This window comes from Neophocaena asiaeorientalis, unplaced genomic scaffold, assembly GCF_003031525.2.
Source record: "Neophocaena asiaeorientalis asiaeorientalis breed wild unplaced genomic scaffold, Neophocaena_asiaeorientalis_V1.1 scaffold52, whole genome shotgun sequence".
Taxonomy (NCBI): Eukaryota; Metazoa; Chordata; class Mammalia; order Artiodactyla; family Phocoenidae; genus Neophocaena; species Neophocaena asiaeorientalis.
In genome coordinates, this window is record NW_020173927.1 from 354,715 (window position 1) to 375,343 (window position 20,629).

Consider the following 20,629-nt stretch of genomic DNA (forward strand, 5'->3'; position numbering starts at 1 on the left):
GCCCTGGTCCGGGAAGATCCCACATGCCGCAGAGCAACTGAGCCCGTGCGCCACAATAGCCCTTGTGCCTAGAGCCCATGCATGCTCCACAGCAAGAGAAGCCACCACAATGAGATGCCCACACACCGCAATGAGATGCCTGTGCACCACAACGAAGAATAGCCCCTGCTCGCCACAGCTAGAGAAAGCCCGCGCGCAGCAATGAAGACCCAACGCAGCCAAAAATAAAAATAAAATAAATAAAATAAAACGCCTCTACTGGGTGTTACTCTTTTTAGACTTAATTTCTTATTTTATATTGGAATATAGTTGATTTACAATGTTGTGTTAGTCTCAGGTGTACAGCAAAGTCATTCAGTTCTACATATACATGTATCCATTCTTTTTCAGATTCTTTTCCCATCTAGGTTATTACAGAATATTGAGCAGAGTTCCCTGTGCTATACAGTAGGTCCTTGTTGATTATCTATTTTATATATAGTAGTGTCTATGTGTTCATCCCAAACTCCTATTAAGATATGTCATTTGGTAAAATGTCATGTCATAAGTCTCAGGTCAGAGGGAGAAGAAAGATGGGCTGCTTCATGTATTTGCCTCCAGACTGGAGTTCAAGAGCAGTCTCCAGTTTTGCAGACTGTGACCCCTTTTCCAAGAGTGAAATTAATCATACTTTTAATTTTAAAACCCAGGAAAAAATAGCACGTGTGCCTCCATTGCCCATTACAATGTACTGGCCTGGTCAGGGATTATGGACCCATTGGACAGATGTATCCTTGGCTCCCAGTTTTTCTCTCCTTTCCTTCCCCCACGTTCATGCTCAGACTCTCTCCCTCCTCTGGAAACCATACTCTTGCCTCATCATGATCTGCAGCCCCTTCACTTTTTTCTCTGCCTAATTTGAACATTTCCATCCGTGGGAGGATTGAGTCAATGAGGCGCAAAATATGGAGACTGTGAAATTCAATGTACCTCCACTTGGTGTTTTCTCCATGTTGACATATCACCATGTACTCATGTGCACACCCCTTTTTAAAGAAGAGGCCCCTCTCCTCCCTTTCATAACCACCCTCTCTACTGGAACCTTAATAGTTTGCCACCCCTGTTTTTCTGGATCTTATACCACCTCTCCCTCTTAAATCTACAGTCTCTTCTCCACTCACCACTCCTCAGAAAAGAAGCCACATTTAGTGATTTGTTTTCTGTACCCTAAAATTTTCTGAACTTTGGTCCTTCCGTGCTTACCTGATTTCATTGAGTTTTCTGGGGTTACCTAGCATTCAAGTTACCACAGATATTCTGTCCCACTTTTGCTTCATCTGTTCCCTTCTTGGTTTCTCATGTCATGGACTCTGTCTCCTGTTTTTCTGAAACTGACCCCAGAGTTGACCATTGACTGTCCTTTTTTTTTTTTTTTAACATCTTTATTGGAGTATAATTGCTTTACAATGGTGTGTTAGTTTCTGCTTTATAACAAAGTGAATCAGTTATACATATACATATGTTCCCATATCTCTTCTGTCTTGCGTCTCCCTCTCTCCCACCCTCCCTAGCCCATCCCTCTAGGTGTTCTCAAAGCACCGAGCTGATCTCCCTGTGCTATGCGGCTGCTTCCCACTAGCTATCTATTTTACATTTGGTAGTGTATATATGTCCTTTGACTAAAGCCAGTAGTCTTCACTCTACCTCATCAGGGTACAGTGGACGAGGCCTCTTTTTATTTTTTATTAAAAAAAAATTTTAACATCTTTATTGGAGTATACTTGCTTTACAACGTTGTATTAGTTTCTGCTGTATAACAGAGTGAATCAGCTATACGTATACATATATCCCCATATCCCGTCCCTCTTGCGTCTCCCTCCCACCCTCTCTATCCCACCCCTCTAGGTGCTTTGGTACCAAGTTCATCTCCCTGTGCGATGCAGCTGCTTTCTACTAGCTAGCTATTTTACATTTGAGACCTCTTTTTAAAATGTGTTATTTCTATCCTCCAACTTAACTTGGCTCCCATGGTGCTGTATTCACTTGATGCGCTATATCTGTTCTCTTGTCTCATCTTCGTGTGGTTACTTTTCTTGAACAAATTCTAAATAAACACTTCTCTTTACCCTTTTTTTTTCTCTCATGCTTTCCCTTGGTGAGTCTCAACCACACCCATGATTTTAAACATTCCAAAGATTATACGCTGTCTCTGAATTCTTTTCTTTCCTGAGCATCCAACCTGGATTTTCCACAGTCAGCTGCATTTCCTTAAATATTCTCTTGGCATCTTAAAGCCAACATGCACAAAACCAAATGATCATATCCTCCTCTAGAACTTCTTCTGTTGATTATCATATTTTAAAAAATGGCATGACTGTCCTCAAAGTGACTCACATTCTTTATCTTCAGTCCATCTGTGCCTCCTTGCTTTCTGTTCCTCCCAATTTAACAGGTTAGAACAATAACCATTTATTATATTTCACACGTTGGAGGTTAGGAAATTGGACAGCGCTCAACTAGTTGATTTCTTTGCTCTTGTGATACTAAAGTCACTCAGTGGGTTTCAGCTTTACTCATATATCAGGTGCCTTGGTGGGGCTGGCTGGGAAGCTGGGCTTAGTGGGAAACATCACCAGGAGGACGTATATGTGGTCTCCCTGGCATGACAGTTTCAGGGACATTGGGCTTCTGACCCAGTGTCTCAGTGCCCCAGAGGAGACAGGAAGTAGAAACTGCTAGCCTGTTAGGGTATGGGCTTGGAAACTAGGGTACCATCACTTCTGTTGTATCTGACTGAGCAAAGCAGTCAGAGAGCCAACCCAGATTCAAGAGAGGGGGTGAAGATCCAGCCTTCAGTGGGAGGAAGGTCGAAGAAGCTGTGGACATCTTTAATTTTCTGTACTTTGCCTGACCCATCACACTGAGTGTTTGCTGGGTTTACCTTAATTTCTGTTCACATTGACCCCACCTGAAGTCACAGCTTCCTTTCTTTCTCTTCTGAACAATTGCTGTATCTTCAATTTAACTTCTCGACCTTTCTGCTCTTCTTTAGCTGATTTCCTGTGTATTCTATGGTGAGAATGATTACTATTTCTTCTAATGTTAATACATTGTGGTAGCTTATTGCCTAAAAATAGAGACCTCAGACCTTAGTATCATTCATTCACCTTCCAAATCTTAACCCAACATTCTCTCTAAGCTGCTTTCCATTTCTCCCCTTTCTGTCCCCTGGGGTCAAGTACAGTAAACTGTTCCCAACACATGTTGCCTACTCATTCCACTTGGCCCTCCAGTGCATCATTTCATCCTCTTCTGGATTACTTCCAGAAGTCTCCATCTGTTGAAATCCTCTTTATCCTCCACAATTAAACTCAAATATGAAGTCTTCCTCTGACCCACCCTTGATCTCTCTAAGTAGCAGTCGTACTCTCTCTCCTAACCCCCATAGCGCTCCTGCTTCTTTTTATGATTTTCTAACAGCTTGGATTATAGTTATTTTTATAAGCCTATCTTATTTTAAAGCTTATTAATCTTTTAAATTATTCGTAATCTTTAAAGTTTCCCAGCTCCCAGCACGGCAATTTCATCTCACCCAGTAGGCGCTCCATATAGATTTTATTTAATGCACACTTGATCTCTAGCCAAAAACTTTGCAGGAAGGTCATCTGTAAATTTCAAAGGAGAAATGCACCCACTGTGGGTGATTTTTAAGAGTTGGGTAGATAGTATTAATCAGGTTATTAGTCAAGGACAATGGTCATGGCCTTATTTAATAGGGGCTTTTGTATTTTGAAAAGGGAAGGGGAGGGATTCTTAGGGCATCCACATGTAGATCTGCATTTGCATGACCGGCCGAGAATGATGTTCCAGGGGAAAACCAATCGATGGTCACAACTCTGAAACTGAATTCTTCATGGGGGTGGGGACGACGGCGACTTGATAGAGCTTAAACTTGAACATTCTTCTTTTATAATCAATGGGTTATCTCATAAAATTATTGGGAGGAAAAGAGGTCTAGATTGAGACATACATTATTACTCACACATTTCTGAAATATCTCCTAGAAGAAGGTGTGTTTGTCCAAGCCCTGCAAGGCTCTTTTTTTTTAAAGGGCGTGATGGGGCTTTACTAAAAGACCAGCCACCAGAAAACGTGAACCCATGTTAATGCACTTGTTCTCCTTTGCGTGTTTTAGGCACTTTCCCCACATGACGGGACGACGAGCTTCTGGTTAAAGACAAGTGTCCAGAGCCTAAGGTCTCCTGCCCACCATGAAGGGACCCTGCATCATTGCGTGGCTCTTCTCAAGCCTGGGATGGTGGAGGCTCGCCCAGCCGGAGACAGATGCATCTCAGTGCCAGAGAGCAGAGCACCCGGTCATTTCCTATAAAGGTGAGGGTCGAGCACGCTCTGATTGCAAAGGCACCATTTAAATGCTCGTTGCATACTCAGAATAGCAGTGGTTATCACTCTATCATTCTGTGAGTCTTGTTTTAGACATTGTTTAAAATCAGAGCAAAAATACAAAATCCCCCATAGCAAGAGTTTCATATCCTGAAACTGATCACTATCTTAAGAAGAAGCCTCAGCCATAAAAAGAAATGAAACTGAGCTGTTGGTAATGAGGATGGACCTAGAGTCTGTCATACAGAGTGAAGTAATCAGAAAGAGAAAGACAGATACCATATGCTAACACATATACATGGAATCTAAGAAAAAAAAATGTCATGAAGAACCTAGGGGTAAGACGGGAATAAAGACACAGACCTACTAGAGAATGGACTTGAGGATATTGGGAGCGGGAGGGGTAAGCTGTGACAAAGCGGAGAGAGAGGCATGGACATATATACACTACCAAACATAAGGTAGATAGCTAGTGGGAAGCAGCCGCATAGCACAGGGAGATCAGCTCGGTGCTTTGTGACCACCTAGAGGGGTGGGATAGAGAGTGTGGGAGGGAGACGCAAGAGGGAAGAGATATGGGAACATATGTATATGTATAACTGATCCGCTTTGTTATAAAGCAGAAACTAACACACCATTGTAAAGCAATTATACTCCAATAAAGATGTAAAAAAAAAAAAAAAAGAAGAATCCAAGCTCAGAATTATCATAGGCAGAAAGTCCCATTGTTGAGGCCACTTTTACTTAACAGGTGCTGTCAGCCTCCTAGGCATTTGAACCGGGGGAGAAAAATGTGACCCACAGAAATAACAACAAAACCAAGCAAAACAAAAAAATTCTTCATTTCAGCATTTCCCAACAAAGCCTTAGTCCCACCACACAATGTACGCCTTTATCTCTATCTGGCATTGCGTGGCAGACAGAATTGGTTTACTGTCTCAAATATGCCTACATATCTGTAGGATCAATTGATTAGTGTGTATACACATTCTTTTCTTCTTTAATTCATCAAAATTTATTTAGGGTTCTTTACACCCTGGACATTTCTAAGCATTTAAGGTGATGAGTAAACTAGTCTTTGTCTCTGTCCTCAAGGAACTTGCTCTTATATCATGAAACTGAGTATAATTAATCAGACATTGTGTTTTAATAATTCATCCAATGAATAGTTTTGTGGTCTGTTATTTTATAACTTTTGTATCACAAAAAGATTTGAAATATATACAAAAATAGAAGAGTCTAAGGAACACCCAGCCCCTGTATTTATTAATCCCTGGCCCACCTTTTTTCTTGTATATCCCCACCCGTGCTCTACTCACATTCACCAAATTATTTTGAAGCAAATTCAAGAAATGCTATAATAGTGCCATAATATTTCACTTCTTGGCTATCAAAGATAAGGAATTCGTAATGCCGTAATCACACCAAAACATCAGAAACCCAGACAAAAACTAATGCCATAAAATTAGCAAACATCCAGTGAGTACTGTGAGAGCCCTGATGGTCACAGGAATGCTTGTGCCTTGTTCTGGTAACAGTTGAACTGAGTCAGGAACGGAAGGACCTTCATCTACTGCAGTTGGCTGATGTCGTCGGTTGCAGTTGGCTGGTGTATGTCTTGAGTCTCTTCATCCTTCACTGTGTTTTGTTGTTGTTGCTCTCCCCTTGCAAATTAATTTTTAAAGAAGCTTGAGTCCATCATCCTGCAGAGTTTCCACAGTCCAGGGTTTGCCCAGCTTCCCATTGCTGTCATTCGGACGCTCTTCCGTCCTGAACGTGTCTGTAAATTAGTAGTGATATGCAGAGGCGGCCCAGATTCAGGTGTGCATCTTTGTGTCTCCGCTGTGTCACGGGTGGTGCTGTGTCCTTCAACGGGATGTGAAATGATCCGTCATCGAGGGTCACAGCCTAAATCTCCTGATTCATTCACGGGTGGAAAACTGGGAGTTTTTAATTTTACTATTCTTTTTTCATTTAATGGCTGAAATATTTCTACATAAAGTAACTTTGCCTCCTCAACTATTTGAATGCCCTGAGGGTGCAACTGACATAGGAAAAGCAGAGTGAATGCTTACTTTTCTTCCCTTTACCATTTTTGTAAAGAGCCTACTTAGTTGGCTCTCCAGCATTATCCAGAGGGGACAAATAAAATGTTATGTTTGCTTTTTTTTTTTAAAAAAGTGGTTATTAGAATTATTTTTAATACATGGATTTCAATATTTGGTAGATTTCCATCCCTTGCAGCTTATGTTCTTACAGATGGTGAAATTGTCACATTTCAGGCCTAGGGGAGCCTCTTGAGGTTGACCCCTGAGTTCTTTGGCAACAACCCAAGTGGCCTTGGATGGCTTGATTATTCTCTAGGATAATAAGACTCCTCTTATCCATTTCCTTCCATCGACCTGAGAATCAGCCATTTTTATCTGATTCAAGCATAGGGGTGATCAAAGTCAGGTGTTTTCAGTGTATAGAGCTAAGGAAAACGTTCTTTAAAACACACCAGAAGTTGCTCTGGATACTTCCAGTTCATCTCCAGGACTCTAGGGACTTTCTGATCCTCTTCTATTTTATGTCTCTATCTTTCTCTCCTGTGCACAGAATCCTGTCCCTGCAGGTCAGCATAATTATTCCTTTGCCTTTTCCTGTAATTCATACTTAGTCATTTCAGAATAAAAGTTCTGTGCAACTTTAGTCCTTATTGAATACAGAAAACCCTTTTGGATGATTTTTCTTCTTTTCTTTTAGTCCTCAGGGTATAAATCTCACTGGAAAATGGAAGCAAAATTAGCACCTTGAAATGGAAACAATTTCCCTTTGTATGGTAGTGCCACCAACTCAAAATCCAGTTAATTTCATTTGTTTAATTTCACTTTTGATTTTTTGAGATTTTCAAAATTTACATTACATTATTCTGCAGTGTTTTAAAGTCAACTTAATAAAACAAGCGGTGTTCAGAGGAACTGTTTTCCTTACCTTGTTCACTCTCTCTGCCTTTAGCTTACTTATAGTTTATGCTTCTTTTTAAATATAAACCAAACTCCACACACACATACACATGCACATATATATTCATACCCTCTTTTCTTAAAAAGTAGCATGTATACAGAGTTTTCTCTATCTAGCGTTTTTTGACATCATGATATGCCCTGGAGTCCACGTCCCAGTAGTATGGGTTTATGTCACTTCTTCTCATGGTCACATAGCTCTTCTCTATGTAATGAACTCTAGTCTACTCAGCAACTCGCTGCTGGGAGAAGTGATCATGTATAGTGTTACAATGTGTAATGACTCCTACACACACATCTTTTGATATTTTTGCAAGTGTAACCTTGACAGAGATTCCTGGAATTGGAATTGCTGGGTCAAGGGGTGAATGCAGTTGTAGTTTTGCTAGATACTCCCTGATTTCCTTTCATGAAGGTTGCACCATTTTGCATTCTCATTGTCCTGGATAGGAGTATCTGTTTCGCACTAGACTTTCCAACTGAGTGCACTGTTAAACTTTGGGATTTGGGAAAACCCTGCAGCTCATAAATGGCATCTCAACATACTTTTAATTTTCATTTTTAAAATTTGTAGTGAACGTTCAACAGGCATTTAATAACTGCCTATATATGTACCGGGGGTCTGTGCTAAATATGGAGGAGATAGAGGTAAAAAACCTAGTTCCTGTTAAGGGTCTAGAATATCTTGAGGAATCTAAACCAGAAGGACCGTTGCATTACATTGTATTAAGGGTCCTCTCGGGTGTCTTTGCTGGGTGCTGTGTGAGCCCGGGGAAGGGGTGTCGGAACCAGACAGCCTGGGCTGTAGAGGAATGGTTAAGGAGGGTTTCTAGGATGCAGCAGTGCCAGAGCTGAGTCCCAGATGATTGTTAGAAGGTGTTTATGAATCTCATGAGGGGCGCACAGCAGGTTTTGGCAAGTGTCGAGCACAGTAAGCCATGAAATGTCAGTTCAGATTACAGAGAGGAAGTAGAGGGAGATGAAACTTACAGTGAGGATTCAATAATGCACGGCATCAAGAGGCATCTCAAGAAGTCCCCCTCTTGTCTGCACAGGCTCACCTTGGAGGATGGAGAAATGCTGGCAGGAAGAGCAAATTCTGGGGCCGCTGCTGTGACCAAAGGGGGCAGCGATGAGGGCCTGAGCTACGGGAGTGGTAGCAGAAATGTAAAGAATTGGGTGGATTCTGGAGATTTGAAGAGGGAGTTGCTGATGTTTTAAAGGATATAAGACAGGAGGAAGCAGGAGGCACTGAGAGTGAGCCCTGAGTTCTTGGCTGTTGGTTCCAGACGGGATAAAGAAGGGGAATCTGAAATGATGTTAGATCGAGAAAGCTGAGTTCCTAACTGCCATCGGATGGAGTTAACTAATTGAGAACAGGTATCATGGGAACCAAGAAAGGAGAGCTTTTTCAAGAGGGAGGTGGCCGTCAGTGTCTGATGATGCAGCCAGTTCAAGGCACCTGTGGGCCAGAAGGTAGAGTGACAAACTCATCCTGATTTGCCCGAGACTTTTTTGGGATGCAGCACTGAATGCCCTACTGTCTTCTGGGAAAACTGGGACAGGTGGTTACCTTCCCAGAAACTCTGTCAGCAATGGTGTATTAGTTTCCCAGTATTCCTGTAACCACATACTACAAACTGGGTGGTTTAAAACAATCACAATATCTTCTCTCACAGTTCTGAAGGCTAGAAGTCCAAAAGCAAGGTGTCACCAGGGCCACGCTCTGAAAGCTCTAGGGAAGAATCTTTGCCACTTCTTAGCTTCGGGTGGCTGTCAGCAGTCCTTGGCGTTCTTTGGCTTGTGGACCCATCACTCCAGTTCTCTGAGTCTGTAGTCACATGGCATTCTCTCTGTGCGTCTGTGTCTGTTTTCTCTTCTTTTTATTTATTTATTTTTATTTATTATTATTATTATTATTATTGGCAGTACACGGGCCTCTCACTGTTGCAGCCTCTCCCATTGCGGAGCACAGGCTCCGGACGCGCAGGCTCAGCGGCCATGGCTCACGGGCCCAGCCGCTCCGCAGCATGTGGGATCTTCCCGGACCAGGGCACGAACCCATGTCCCCTGCATCGGCAGGCGGACTCTCAACCACTGCGCCACCAGGGAAGCCCCCTCTCTTCTTTTAATAAGGACACAAGTCGTATTGGGTTTAGGGCCCACCGTCACCCAGCATGACTTCATCTTAATTAATTACATCAAGGCCCTGTTTCCAAATAAGGTCACAATCATCACAGGTGCATGAGGTTAGGCCTTCAACATATCTCTGGGTGGGCGTGGGGTGGACACATCAACCCGTAGCAAATGGCATTTATCAGAGCAGTTTCGCAGCAGTGCTGGGAATAAAACTAGATGCTCATGAGTGAAGGGACAAAGGTAAGGTGAAGAAATAGACATCAAAATTACTCTCTCAGTTGCCAGGGACATGAGGACAGGGAACGGCTTTTAAGAGAGCATTACTTAATCATCCTTAAATGGTACTGGTAAAGAGAGAAAAGACAGGGGGATATAATTGACTAGGCAAAGTCCCCGGGGCTATAGGAGGGGATAGGATACTGGGCACAGGTGAGGGATTAGCTCACAGGAAGGAGACCCCACCTCCAGCCAGCCCAGAGGGAGGGAGGCCAGGGCACCCAGGATGCAGGGCAGTTAGAGGGAGGGAGTACCTGGGGACCTCCATCTTGGCTGAGAAAGGAGTATGCAGGCCATGGGCCAAGAGTATGGGTACTTTAGGAAGGAAGTGCTTCTCTTAAGAAAGGATAAGACTGTTGATCAAAAACAGACATAAAAGATTCCCTGCGGTTGTTCGGAGCCCAGTCAGTCCTTGAAATGGCTCCTGTTATAGCTGAGCAGGTGGCCATGGCTATGCCCCATAAACACTCTACTGTGGTCAATACAAGAAAGTTTGAGAAGGTATGATGAAACACTGATAAGAGAGAAATAAAGGGAGGGCTGGATCATCTTGATGTTTACCATCTTGGTTTCTGGGTACGTTTAAAATTTCATGATTTAGCATTATATGTTGGAGGCATTCTGCACAGGAGGCTGCTCAGGAAGAGTCTGCAGGAACATCTCAGTACAAGTAAGCACATTCCATTGAAGTCTTGATTTGATTTACTTGGCTGGGCAGAAGGTGCTGGCAGGATCTTTTTTCCCAGCCTTGGGAAAGTATTTACCACTTCGGGCTCCGCTTGTCTTGTGGAGTTCGTTGCTCAGCAAGCCCTAACAGCTTGCTGTGTTTGCAAGGGTACTCCCTTGACTGCATGTTCTGGAATATTTATCCCTGCTCGTGCAGTGGCTGCTAAAACACCCTGACCCGTGACAGACACACCCTTCACACTTAGGTCCGTGTCGTTTACTTAAACGTCTGTTCCAATAAAGGGGGGAAAATAGTGACCCTTCAAAACAGCGTGTTTCTCAGCACGCTTACTGAATCTCATAACTGTATCCAAAATGAGTTTTAAATGTTTAATGTCCGCTTAAGGCGATAGTGCCATATTCTGCTTTTGTTCGTTTAATCATTAAAGTTTACCCAGCACGCTCGCAATTTAGAGAGTGTGCTCCAGTTATAGGAATCGGGCAATTTCACATAACACACAGAGAAAGACCACCGCTGGGGTGAGTCATACCGTACTCAGGCTTACTTTGTCCTGTAGTTTTAATATCATGACTAATTTGGAGGCCTTTTTTCAGTGTCTTAGCTGACAGCACTTAGTATTTTTAAAATTTATTTCATTTGAAATATAGTTGATTTACAACGTTGTGTTAACGTCTGCTGTACAGCAAAGTGATTCAGTTACACATATATATGCATAAATATACATATACATGTATATATGTGCACATTCTTTTTCATATTCTTTTCCGTTATGGTTTATCACAGGATATTGAATATATTTCCCTGTGCTCTACAGTAGGTCCTTGTTGTTTATCCATTCTATATATAATAGTTTGTATCTGCTAATCCCAAACTCCCAATCCATCCAGTCACCCACGTCCCCTCCCCCTTGGCAACCACAAGTCTGTTCCCTATGTCTGTGAGTCTGTTTCTGTTTCGTAGATAGGTTCATTTGTGTCGTATTTTAGATTTCATATATAAGTGATATCATATGGTATTTGTCTTTCTCTTTCTGACTTACTTCACTTAGTACGATAATCTCTAATTGCATCCATGTTGCTGTAAATGGCATTATTTCACTCTTTTTTATGGCTGAGTAGTACTGCATTGTATATATGTACCACATCTTCTTTATCCATTCATCTGTCAATGGACATTTATGTTGTTTCCATGTCTTGGCTATTGTGAATAGTTCTGCTATGAACATAGGGATGCCTGTATCTTTTTGAATTATGGTCTTGTCCACATATTTGCCCAGGACTGAGATTGACAGCACTTAATATTAATGCCCAAGATGACTTCTGCCGGCAGAATCAGGCCAGGTGCTGTTAATTCTCCTCTCAGCTCCCTGGGCTCTCTATCTGTAACTCCTGGATGTTCCTGCTGAGTGTCTTCCTACTTCTGGATTTGTTGTTTGGCCTGAGAATTGTTTTGGAACTTATGGAAGAACTGTATAGATGATTGACACTAGATTAGCAACATTTGGCCCCAGGTCTGAGGGACTCGAAATGGATATTCCAGCTTGTGCCATCACTGGGACCGGACTGGGATGTGGCATGTGGCCCTCGAGTTTAAACAACTGCCTTATCCCCACATGTAGCCTTGGGTGATTCAAAAAACCATGACCGAAAGGGGCCAACCCAGGATTTTATACTCGGGTTCTTTTCCCATACTACAGGATGAATGATGATTTTTCACGGATCCTGTGTTTTTCTTTCAAATGGTATAACTATATTCCATTGCCTTCCTGTTAAAGGCATTGATGTGTTCGGTGTTGACAATAAAAATGTGTGGCAAGTTTTGTAACTTTCTGTTGGTTCTTCTTTATGTTAACTTACTGGGAGCCCCAGCTCTTCCCTACCTCCGAGAGGCTGTCTTTCTCCCAGTCTGGAGGGTGTCATGTACACATTTCCTTTTTCCCTGTTAACTGCCAACCCTGCCCATGGACCTGCCTCTTACCACTTTTCACTTGACTGGCTCACAGACCTCAGGACCACTGGCATTGCTTGGCTCACCACCTGCTCCCCTTGGGGCTCCATACCTGTTCTGTGGCTCCTTATGTGTATCCCAGGATCCCGTGCCTTTCCCGTGGCCTCATGCATCTCCCATGGCTCTATAGCTGTTCTGTGGCTCTTCATGTGGCCTCACAGCCCCATGCACATATCAAGGCTCCATGCCTGTCTTGGGGCTCCATACCTATCCCATGGCCTCATGAACATCCCAGGGCTCTATACATGTCCCACGCTGCTCCCTTTTCTCTCTGGGTTTTTGCTGTGCGGTGTCTCATGCCCCAGACAGGCATGTGGCTTCATGATCCTGGCTGGATTTTATCTCTTCTCCTAGGATCTAGGACGCTCATCACCACAGGAGGGGCTGTCGTAGATAATTTCTAGAGTCCCTGTCAGGTTTCAGAGATTTCAGAGTCTTTGAACATGTAAAGACCTTGATTAAAATTGCTTACAGTATTTCTCCCTGTTCTTCTAGTCTCAGATCTGCCATTTGACCTTTGTAAATCATAATTGTGTATGACTGCATGACAATGGCCCACTTTCTCCAAGGAAGAATTAGGAAAATGTATTTTAATTAAAAATAGATTGCATAAAATTCATTTTAATATTTTCATGTGAATCTGATTAAATAATAGCAAGATACTGATTACTGTTGAAAAGTGTCTTGAACTCAATGCTTTTCTTTGTAAAAACTAAAATTTACATAAATCAAGTGTGATTCTCTTTGGTTTCATAACGGGTTATGAGTTATCCTCCTTTGCGTTTATTTGGGAAAGAAAAGTGTTGTTATGGATCCTATAAAAAGTCATTTGACCCATCAATAATTTAACTTCTGTTATCATGCAAATGACTGAATGTTTCATATAATGTAATCTCAAAATTATGTGGGCAAAATATTTGAACCTATATGCAAATGAAACAACTAAGGTATAAGTACACTGCCTATTCTATACGTTAAAAGCTGCACTTGGTAATACATTTTTTATTTTAAAGTCTGTTGCTAGTTTGCTATCTGAAAAAATGGAATATTAAAAAACACACCACTTTTCAACTCTGCAATGTAGGAATGTAATGATCATTCATGAGTGCATAGAGGTGTTAGAAGAAAATGCACTCACAGTAAAACCACTATGCATTATTCATTGAGTGACTTGGTTGCGATACCTGTGTTGTACTTTTATGTTGTTATTGATCTTCGATTGATGAAAACTGAGGGTCCCTGTTGTATGCTTTTTATAAACAATGATTAAGTTCTGATGAAAATAATTTATTGAGTTTTGAGAATGATCAATAACTTTTGGATTACTTTTGTGTTCTAGCGCCACTAATGAAATAATTTGTAAGATTCCACATCTATATTTTATCTTGAGATAATCAATTTTTGATTGATTTGTCTGGGTGGGGAAATAGTTTCTATTATTCTGAGACTGCAAATGGAATACTTTATAAGTTAAGTAGTTCAAAGGGATTGCATTAAAACTGGGGATAAGAGTTTGTGAAGTTATTGTCAGGACTCTGATTTAAAACAATCATTTCATTGGGCCTCAAATGGTATGTTATTGTATTTTATTTATCTTTAAGCATATTATAGTCTTTCCAAGCATTAAATGGGCAATTCATCCATTTCTCACAATGACGGTAGATAAAAATCTAATCCTTTTTTTATTTATGAGTAAGAGTTAGAGATTAAATGTAGGGTGAATAAACTTTTAATTAGCAATATTTTTTCTTGGATTTATGACTTCTTGTCTTCTTCTAATATCAAGGCAAGGTAATCTGCCATGGTCACATTTGAGGAGACAAAACATTACACCCGCTTCAGCAGACAGCAGTGCTGAAAATTTTCTGTTACCAATATAACAAATAAAAGACTACACTGAGGTTTCTAAAACTTATTTAATTTGTGTACTAATTTAGTCAGCACCATAACCTTTTATTTTCCTGAAGCTTTTTAAAGAAAAGGAGTTATTTTTCTTTTTTAATTTCTCTTTTGCTTTCCCATTTCCCTCGTGTAAGTCAGGGATAGACTTCAGAAAGCCTCATCACATGTGTCACGTGAGGCAGGATTATGAATTCTCATTCATAATCAAGAGTGCGGTGATAATGCATGCTAATACACCAAATGAATAGATTCTTCCAATCTGCAAGATGACAAACTTGTCATAATGCTATTTGACCATTCCCACCTTGAAAGCACCTCTGGACTGCGTGTTAGATACACTACAAACCCTATTAAATAAAATCAATGAAACGAGACCCTGGTGCCAGGAACAGCTGGACTGGTGGAGCGCTCCTAGTGGCTCTCAAAGGGTGATTAACGATTGTTATTCTTATTCATATTTTTGATTTTTGTGCCACTGGAGTCCCTCACCTCAGCACACAGTCTTTAGCTTCTGCTTGTTTGAAGATAAAACCAGAGCTCCAGTTCATTAATAATTCAATCAATCTTTATTGAGTGCATATGATGTGCCAGAAATGGTTTCAGTCACGGGGTTATCCCAATAAGCGAAACAGTAGAAATCTCGGCCTGTGCTGAGTTTACGTTCTATTAGGGGAGACAGACAATAATAAGATGATATAATAGAGACCGGGTTATATGGTGCTAAGGGCTGAGGAAAAACATAAAGCAGGGAATGCGTTAAGGAGGGGAGGGGTCTTGCAGTTTTCATCAGGGTAACCAGGTGTGCCCGGCATTTACCTGTTGCCTCTGTCCCCACAGCTGTCCCTTTTATATTTCACGTTGTACAACTGGTCAGAGAGTCAGTGAAATTTCTCAGGCTTCTGACCCAGCTGGGTTCCTGTTAGGATGTGTGAATGGGAGGAACCAGCAGGTGCTGAGGAGGCTGGAGGAATAGTGAGGATCATGTTTATGCCTGCATAGCGTGGCTGAGGACTGAGGCGATCCTAAGTCCCCAGTTGGGGAGTAGGCAGTCACAGCTTGAGTCACAGCTGCTTGAGAAGAGCACAGCAGCAGGAACAAGCTTATGGGGTCCAGCCCAGCTTGTTAGCAGCTGCTCATCTCTGTGTGGCATGCATTCTTCCTTTGTTCTTGTACTTTATCTTCCAATACCTTTACAACCAATTCCCTATATTAAATGTTCTCTGTTTGAGGTACCTAGGGTGGTTTCTCTTTTCCTGACTAAATTGTGCAGCATACAGAATGACCCATTGAGTCAAGGCTTAAGGAGGTGAGGGGGCAAGCCATGTGGATAACTGAGGAAAAAGCGTTCCAGGCAGAGGGAAGAGCAAGTGCCTGGGCCCTGAGGTGGGAGGGTACTTGGCAGGTCTGAATAAGAGCAGGGAGGCCAGTGTGGCCTGAATGGAGGGAGTAATGGAGGTGAGATTGGAAGGATAATAAGGGCCAGGTTCTGTAGGGCCTTTATGAATTTGACCTTTATTTTGGGGGGTGGGCACTGGAAGATTTTGAGCAGAGGAATGATAGTGTAAGGCACTAGCATGACTTAAAGGGTCACTCTGACTGCTGTGCTGAGGACAGCCTGAATTGTGCTTGGGCGTGTGAGATTTAGGGCAGTGAGAGCGTTTTGGGGACTGGTGGGTGATCTAGGCTGGTGATGGTGGTGGCTTAGTTTAGAGTGTTAACAGTGGACACCAGGGAGCAGTGGCCTTATTCTGGATAGAGTGTATTTGGAAGTCAGGTCCAAAGTATTTCCTTTCAGATTGTATATGTGTTGTGAGAGGAAGAGAAAAGCAAGAGAGACTCTAAGGCTTTTGGCTTGAGCGATTGATCAGAGTGGAAGTGCTATTTACTGAGATGAGAAAGGTTGTAAGAGAGTCACACTTGGAAGGAGTTTGGGAGGCTCAGTTTTAGACATGTTAAGTGTGAGATGTTTCTTTAGCATCTAAGTGGAAATGTCAAGTAATCAGCTGTGTATACAAGTCTGTATTTCTGGGGAGCGATTTTTTGAAAACTCTATGAGGCACAGCGATTTGGGAACTAGCAGTGATGAAGGGAACAAGAAATCTGAATATTTAGTCTTTATTATTTTTGTCTGGATTTTAATGTTAGTTACTGTAAAATGCAAAGGTATGTTGAGAAGTTATAATTTAGTAGTTAAAGAGAAAACTTCAAATCATTGCATGGATGGTTCAAGCCAGACTCAAACATTTTCTGAATTAAAAAAATTAAACTAGAATAATATAAAGCATGACTCATTCAAATTTAGAGCTCATTTGAATGCTTTTATTTCTTAATTCCAAAGGGTCAGCCTTACTTAAAAAAAAATATTTACAAAAGTAAAGCTCCAGCATGAAAATAATAATTTCTCCATTTCATAGTGAGAAAACAAAATCTTATCTGATAAATCCATGGATAAAAGTATAAATCCCTAACACAAAATAATTAGTTTTGGGACTGTAAATGCAAACCAATGTAAAATATATGAATGTGTGAATTCTACTTTCATGATAGAGTTTTTAACCACAACATCTAATACTAATTTTGCAAATTGTATATGAATTGGCAGAAATTTTCTGTCATATATGTTTCTTGTTTGACCAAGATGTGGTCAACAGATGATTTTTAATTTGAAAAATGATATAGGGGACTTTTCTATCTGACCATGATGGGCAAAAGGGATTTGATTTACCTCCGTGATTTAAACAAGAAAACCAGACAAAATATTAGCAAGTACAGTTTTCAGACAATGGACAACAGGCAGAGGATGGTACAGGATTGTAATTTCTTAGGGAAAGGAAATAAACAAAATGAGTCCTACGATTGGCTCAGCTCACTGAAAGTAGTTTGCAAGACATAGCATAGTAATGGAGAATACAAACATAGATCCACATAAATCAAGTCTCAATACATTAAAAAGGGTTGAAATCATGCCTGTGTAATCAATGAGCACATCAGAATCAAACTAAAAATCAGTAACAAAATGGTATATAGAAAATTATATTGGAATTTAAGCAGTATAATTCTAACTGGCTCATAGGTCAAATAAGAAATTAAAGGGAAATTCTAAAATATTTTCATCTGAATGACAATAAAAGCACAACTTATCCAAATTTGTGGTATATAGTAAAGCAGAGCTCAGGGTGGGGGGATTTATATCATTATTTACTTATATTAGGGATGGAGAAAGATCTGCTATCAATGGTTTTGGGATCTTTCTTAAGGGAGTCTACAAAAAAAAAGGCAAATTAAATCTACAGGAAACAGAAGGAAGCAGAAAATGAAGATGAATATAAATCAGTTTAAGTGGAAATAAAGAATAATGAAGATCAATGAAACTAAAACCTAGTTCTTTAACAAGACCAATAATATCAATAAACCTTTAACTAGATTGGTTAGGAACAAGAAAGATATATATTTATCAATATTAGGAATGAATGAGGAGACATCACTACAGAACCTACAGAAGTTAAAAAGGATTAATAGAAAACAATGAACAACTCTATGCCAATAAATCTGACAACTTAGATGAAGTGGACACATTCTTTGAAGATAAACAATCTCTCCAAGTTCACTTAAGAAAAGTCAGATAAACTAATTCTGTATCCATTAAAGGAATTAAATTTGTACTTAAAACTCTTCCAACAAAGAGAACTTCAAATCCAGATGGCTTCAATAGTGAATTTTGACAAGTACTTAAAGAAAAAAAAAGGACACTGATTCTACTCTTCCAGAGTAGAAGAGGATGGAACACTTCTCAGCTTATTTAAGAAGTCATTATTACTCTTACCAAAACCAGACAAGACATTTTAATATATAAGACTATAGACCAATATCTCCCACAATCATAGGCACAAAAATCCTTAATAACAGTTCAGCAGTCGAATCCAGCCATTTGTAAAAAGGATAATACATCATGTCCCAGTGGGTTTTATTGCATAAATATAAGATTGCATGGGATTTCCAAGGTTTAACACTTGAAAATCAATGTAAATCAGTGCATTAACTGACCAAAAATATTTTTTAAAATTCATCTTAATAGCTATAGAAAAATCATTTGATAAAATTCAACACACATTCATGATAAAAACTAGAAGTAAAGGGTGTTGCCACATGTGACAAAAGGCACCTTAAAAAAATCTAAATATAATATAATATTTAACAGTTAAAGGCTGAATGCTTTCCCCACAAGGATGTTTACCATTACTATTTTTAGTGCTTTTAGTTATCATTGTACTAGCCCCTGAGAAAGGTAATATTAGATAAATAAATAATATATTATAATAAAAGTAATTTAATAAACAAATGGCATACAGATTAAAAAGAAAGAATAAGAGGGTCACCGAAATTTTAAGAAGACCTATTAGAACTATTAAGTGAATGTCTCATGATTTCCAGATACATAATATAAAAAAAATTCAATTGCATTGTGATATGCTATCACTTAATAATTATAAACTGAAATTAAATTATATAATTTATAGTAGCTCATAAATATGAAATAAGGATATCTTTAACAAAATATGTTCAGGAACCAAACATTGAAAGCTACCCAACATTACTGAGAAAATTAAAAAGACCAAAACAATTGAAGATAAATATTTATAGATCAGAAATTTAATGTTGAGATATAAATTCAACTGTAACATATGCATTGCAATCTTTAGACTCTTACAAGCCCAGTGAAAAGTTCATGTGGTGTTATTGTGTAAATTGAAAACCTGGTTTTAAAATTTACATGGAAATACAAAAGACTTAGAAAAGCTGAAAGAGTTTTTGAAAAGGAGAGTAATTTTGGAAGTCTTACAGTACTTGAATTCAAGACAGTGTGATGTTTGCACAAGGATAAACATAGAAATCAATGTAACAGAGAGCAGAGACCAGAAATAGACTCACATATATACTGTCAATTAATTTTCAACAAAGTGACCATGGTAATTTCATGAGGAAATATAGTTCTTCCAAAAAATGGTGCTGGAAAAACTGGACCTCTCAATGCAAAAATTAACTGAAATGGATCATAGACCTAAAGTTAAGAGGCAAACTTATAAACTGTCTAGAAGAAAGTTTTTGAAAAACAACTTTCTCAGACCTTAGATTAGGCAAAAATTTGTTAGGATACAAAACAGCCCGTAAAAGCAAATTTGATAAACTGGACCACATAAAAGTTAAAAACATTTGCTTTTCAAAGACACCATTGAGAAAAGGAAAAACAATCCAGATGCTATGTGAAAATATTTACAAAACACATATCTCCTAAAGTTCTTGTGTCCAGAATATATAAAGAAACTCTTACAACATTTATAAATGGACTAGAGATTTAGGCAATTTGAAAATACTAATGACAACCATGGTGAGATATCCCTACACATTGAGCAGAGTGACTAAAATTAAGAAGACTGATGATTCTAAGCATTGAGGAGGATGTGGTGAAAATGGACCTCTTATGCTTTGCTGCCGATAATGCAACATGGTGCAGCCACTTTGGAAAACATTCGGTTTCTTCAAAAGTTAAATATACACTTTCCTTAAATTCCAGCAAACTCACTCATAGCTCTTTGCCCAAGGATAATTAAAAAGTTGAATAATGTCTACAGGAAGATTTGTACCCAAAGGTTCACAATAGCTTCATCCCATCTAATCCAAACTGGACACAACTCAAAAGTCCATCAGTGGGGGTGGCTACAAATTAATTATGTAAAATAGAATACTACCAGACAATACAAAGAAATAAACTACTTACACAGACAATGAAATAGATGAAACTTAAAAGTAGTAGACTAAGTGAAAGATTCCAGATAGAAAAGACTACATATTCTGTGTTGTCCCATTTTGTGAAATTCTATAGAAGACCAAACTAAAGTAGCAGGATACATATTAATAGTTGCCTGGTACAGGACAAGGGATGGAATCCACTGCAAAGGTTCCTGAGAAAATGTGTGTGTTGATGCAATCATTTTATGTCACGACTGAGATGGTGGTGGTGATAAGGTTTATACAGTTGGTAAAAGTAATTGAATTTAAGTGGGTAAATGTTATTGTGTTTAAATTATACCTCAGGGAAGTGAATTTTAAAAATTATGTTAGTTCTCACAGGGAACTCTGCTCAGTATTCTGTAATAACTTAAATGGGAAAAGAATTTGAAAAAGAATAGATGCACATATATGTAAAAAATAAATAAATAAAATGGAAAAA

At 39.7% G+C, this 20,629-nt stretch overlaps 1 protein-coding gene across 2 annotated transcripts in view; it reads left to right on the forward strand.

Moving 5' to 3' along the window:
- Positions 1–20,629, forward strand: part of SEMA5A (semaphorin 5A) — a 346,899-nt gene that overhangs the window by 47,099 nt on the left and 279,171 nt on the right. For both annotated transcript variants that reach the window (XM_024752519.1, XM_024752520.1), the window contains exon 2: positions 4,175–4,371. In XM_024752519.1, coding sequence (XP_024608287.1) covers positions 4,251–4,371 — 121 coding nt within the window. In that variant the 5' untranslated portion in view covers positions 4,175–4,250. The remainder of the gene's footprint in view (positions 1–4,174; positions 4,372–20,629) is intronic.